The sequence below is a fragment of the Zea mays genome, chromosome 2, assembly GCF_902167145.1.
Source record: "Zea mays cultivar B73 chromosome 2, Zm-B73-REFERENCE-NAM-5.0, whole genome shotgun sequence".
NCBI classification, from domain to species: domain Eukaryota; kingdom Viridiplantae; phylum Streptophyta; class Magnoliopsida; order Poales; family Poaceae; genus Zea; species Zea mays.
This window is the reverse complement of record NC_050097.1, coordinates 37,053,208-37,057,497: the sequence shown is the minus strand read 5'-3', so window position 1 is coordinate 37,057,497 and position 4,290 is coordinate 37,053,208. Positions and strand designations below refer to the sequence as shown.

The 4,290-nt window shown below is 43.2% G+C and overlaps 1 protein-coding gene across 1 annotated transcript; it reads right to left on the bottom strand.

Moving 5' to 3' along the window:
* Nucleotides 1-1,562: 1,562 nt before the first annotated feature.
* LOC100285802 (zinc finger, C3HC4 type family protein) lies at nt 1,563-2,674 on the bottom strand. The gene has a single exon (NM_001158692.2). The coding sequence runs from the start codon at nt 2,546-2,548 to the stop codon at nt 2,042-2,044; it is 507 nt and encodes a 168-aa protein (NP_001152164.1). The 5' UTR covers nt 2,549-2,674; the 3' UTR covers nt 1,563-2,041.
* Between the last annotated feature and the right edge of the window lie 1,616 nt (nt 2,675-4,290).

The following is a 4,290-nucleotide window of genomic DNA, read 5'->3' as shown; positions in this document are numbered from 1 at the left end:
CCCACAATGTGGGCCGTGCCGGCCTAGGCCCACAATTAGGTTGGGCCGTGCCAGATATGGGTCGTGCCAAAAATTGTGTGCTTTGGGCCGGCCTATTAGGCACAGCACAAATGTACACCTATACCTTCACCGCTGTCGTCAACCACCATCCATGTGCTCCACACCTGACACCAACCGACATGGTTGCACAAACATAATCTCACACTCTGGTCAGTCCACTGACTACCACAGAATGCTACCCGTTTACAATCAGTCATCATCAACCTGAACCATAAGGGACAAATCAACCTTGTGTTCGCGACAATTGAGTAGAGTACCAGAGCAATGAACCATGGATCTATTTGCTTCAGTCAGGACATTGTAACTGATCCAAGCACTAACAAATCATCGTTTCTTGACATCAAGAAATTCAGTTCGTCAAAGCTGAACATAAATCTTAACAAAAGAGCAGGAACGCAGCTAAATGGGTGTTTGTTTGGGATTATAATCTACCTAGATTATATAATCCAACAACTTTTGAACTAAGAGTTAGTTCAAAAGTTGTTGGATTATATAATCTAGGTAGATTATAATCCCAAATAAACACCCCCTAAGCTCGATCTGTTCCAAGAAATCGAATGGCATAAACAACGATGGAATCTTTCAAGAACTCATCCAGGCCTCGAACAACACGCACCACCAGACTACCCTCGATGAGTTGCTCTTGCTCTTTTGTTCAGACAACCTCTGCCTTTTTCAATAGTTCGCGTTTGGAAGGTGGCAATGGCCGGTGCCGGTGATGGGTATTTGTAGTTGTAGGAGGAAGAGGGGGTTGGCTTAGTCGGTTTGGTACATGTGGGCCCCAGATCTCGATCCCCGATACTGTGCGCTACTGGAAGAAGCACAACTGCTGTGAGTAATTACGTGTCGCTCAAGACATTCTTAGCACACCGCGGCCAGAAATATGCTTCCAGAATTCAGATCAATATAGGGAGCACTATCGCTCTTACACTGCTGTCGCTGAAAATTATTGGGCTCCATGTTTACCATGAAACGAACTGATTATGTCTAACACTAACAGTATAAGAGAAACTTCATAAACTGACGAAAAAATTGTGGAGAAACAGATAGGAAAGCACAGAGAGCTATTAAGTAACTCAATCCAGACAGAACTAAGATTTTCAGTAAAACATTCTGCTGCTATTATTCCTACACAAGAAACTGAAAAAAAAAACATAACGGCAACAGGAAATTAGGAACAATAGACGACATCACACGCAAGATATCACAAGCAGATTCAGGTTTAAATCAAAACCTTCTCATATCGTCCTGAAATTCAACTATTGTCTCAAATTGATCAGGCGTTCCATAATCCATACAAGGAAAAAACTGAAGAGTAGAGGGCTATGCAGTATAATGATCTTCAATTACCATATATTCATAAAGGAACAATATCGACAATAGCATGAACGAAAAAAAACGCGATATAAAGCAAACAAGCAGTGAACTACGAACCATATGTTCAGATATCAAACCTACAAAGGTTTTGGCTCTCGAGAAACCTACAAAGGTTTTGCATGAAATAAGCAAACCATGTTGCCAACCGTTCATACTGAAACCATTCTCACATCAAGGTTCTAAAGAATTGAACAGAGTATAAGATGAAAACCAAGGATCTATTAGCTTCTGTCGGAACATTATAGCTGATGCAAGAACTAACAAATCATCGTTTCTTGGCATTCAGAGACATTTGGTTCGTTAAGGTGAACTCAACTCTAAAGTCTGAACAAAAGAACAAGAACGCAGCTAAGGTCGATCAGTTCGAGGCACTATACCTTCGATAAGGATGCAGAAAAAGAAATGACGAAAGTATCTTTGAAGAACCTCTCGAAGAACTGATCCAGTTCCAGACCGCCCCACAGGAATTGTTAACACTGTCCTATCCAAGCTTCATCACGCGTGTCAACTGCGATGAAGGCGCCTACGGTAGTATCTCGTTGTCCACCGGAAGCGGCGAGCCGGCGACTGCGCTAGCGGTGGCGCCGATACTGATGTTGACGCTTCAGGTAGTTTTTCGTTGTGCGTCAGAAACAGCTCGCCGCGCCTGCTCGAAATCGCGTTCCAGTGCCGCCGATGCTCCCTGTGAAGGTATAGATGGTGGCGACGGTGGCGGTTTCCGGAACCACGGCACGGGATGGGGAACCTGGTCACAGGTCGGGCAGGGCTCCATCGGTACAGTGAGAAGCCTTTTGTCGATGCCCTCGCACTTGAAGCTGCCGCCGCCGCAGTGGAACACGTGGTCGCAGGAGAGCGTGCGGACCTTCTCGCCGGCCACCATGTGGTCATGGCACAGGTGGCAGCGGTAGCCGTAGCTCAGGTTCCGCCTCAGGGTGGTGACGCCGCCGAACCTGAAGAGGAGAATCCGTGGCGATTGCCACCATTTCCTGATGCACTTAAAAATGAAGACGAGGCACGCGACGACGGCACCTAAGACGATGGAGCCAGAGGTGACGACGATCACAGTGCAGCATCCGACGGCCATCCAATCCCAATACCTGGGGTCGGCCATCGGTCCTTCGCTCCCCTGACTCTTTCGTCTTCTCCTCTCGATCGCTCCTCTCTTGCTCTTGCTCTCTCGCTCGCTCTCCCGCGTCGTTCTATGGATTGTGTTGCGAATGTCTGAAAGTGGAAGGCTGGCCAAATCGGCGAGGCGGCACGGGTATTTGTAGGGAGGATGCTGAGTTTCTGCTAAGTCAGTTGTTCAGTTCGTTACAAGGTGGGACCCACGGTTAGATTCCCACAGTTCAAACTAGAGTTGCAGGGGCGGCGGAGGGCGGAGGCGGATGGAAAGGGTAGATCGTTTGGATCCTAGGCTTATTGCAGTTGGCGAGTTGGTTTGCAAAATGGTTAGAAGTTTAATTGGCGAGCTAATTCATGACGCCCCTGTCGATCTCCGACTACTGCGCTTCGTATCTGTTTCGTATGCTTTTCCGATCAGAGAACCACATTAGCTATATGGGATCAAAGAACCACAATTAGAAGCATGGTCAGTTTAATTTAATTCCATAATTTAATCATGTGTGTGATCATGAGCACGACTGATATATCTGTTTTACGCTCTGAAGTGGTTGCACATCTTTAACCACAAGTCGTGTTACTCATTTGTCAAGGTAACACTCTAATACACTTCTTCCGAACAAGCGAGGCAATGTTTACTATGAGACATTTACAAAGTTACACTAAAATGAGAACCCTCTGAGGTTTTAGAACGAGGTGGCATAGAAATCATCTGTCTGAAAAAGCTACCTCAGATAAGACCAGTCCGAGAACCTTGGTATACTTGAGCAACATCTCCCCTCTTGTCCCTTTCAGGTAAGGCTAACCCATAACTAGCTTCCTTAATTAATTAGCCAATATCAGAGCCATAACAATCCTTGTCATTGCATTGTTTCTTCGATTTACTGCTGCATGTTCCAATTAAATAAGGAGAACTTATCATGCATAATAAATAAACCAACAATAATAAGGGGATGTTTGGTTTTAAGAGAATAATTTTTAGTCTCTCCATTTTATTCTATTTTAGTGTCTAAATTATCAAATACGGAAACTAAAACTCTATTTTAGTTTTCATATCTAGCAATTTAGGGACTAAAATGGAATAAAATGAAGGGACAAAAAAATAATCTCTAGAAACCAAATACCCCCTAAACCATAATAAAACATGATCATGATTCAAGTGTATCATTATCCCAAAAAACTAGGTTGAGCACTAGCAAGTCTACCCAATAATAATTAACCTAGGTGTAAACAAGGTACAAAGAAAACAAATCTATGTAACCTATTGGGACCCGTTAGGTTAGCCTAACTATGCAACGCATAGGTGAGAACATAATAATAAATATTATATAGGTCAAACATAACTATTAGAAGTTTGCGTGTAGTATGTATAACCAACCAAAATTACTTTTCTTTGGCATATCTCCTACACTGAATTTTATTTGTCATAGTATGTGAACCCTGAATTGCATTTTACTCTTACAAAGAAATCTTGCCTAGCTAAACCCTAAGAAACATCACTAGCTAGTGATAATTACGCTACTGTCGCCAAAAACTATTGCGCTCCATATTTGCCACTAAACGGGTTAATTATGTATGATCATGGGAAACTTCATCAACCCAAGAAAAGATTGTGAAGGAATATATTGGCAAGCACAATGAGTTGTTTATTAACTGAAGCCTAACATAACTAAACTTTTCAACATTCTGTTGTGACTTGTTGTGGGTTCATTTTCGCAATTATAAGCACCCTTA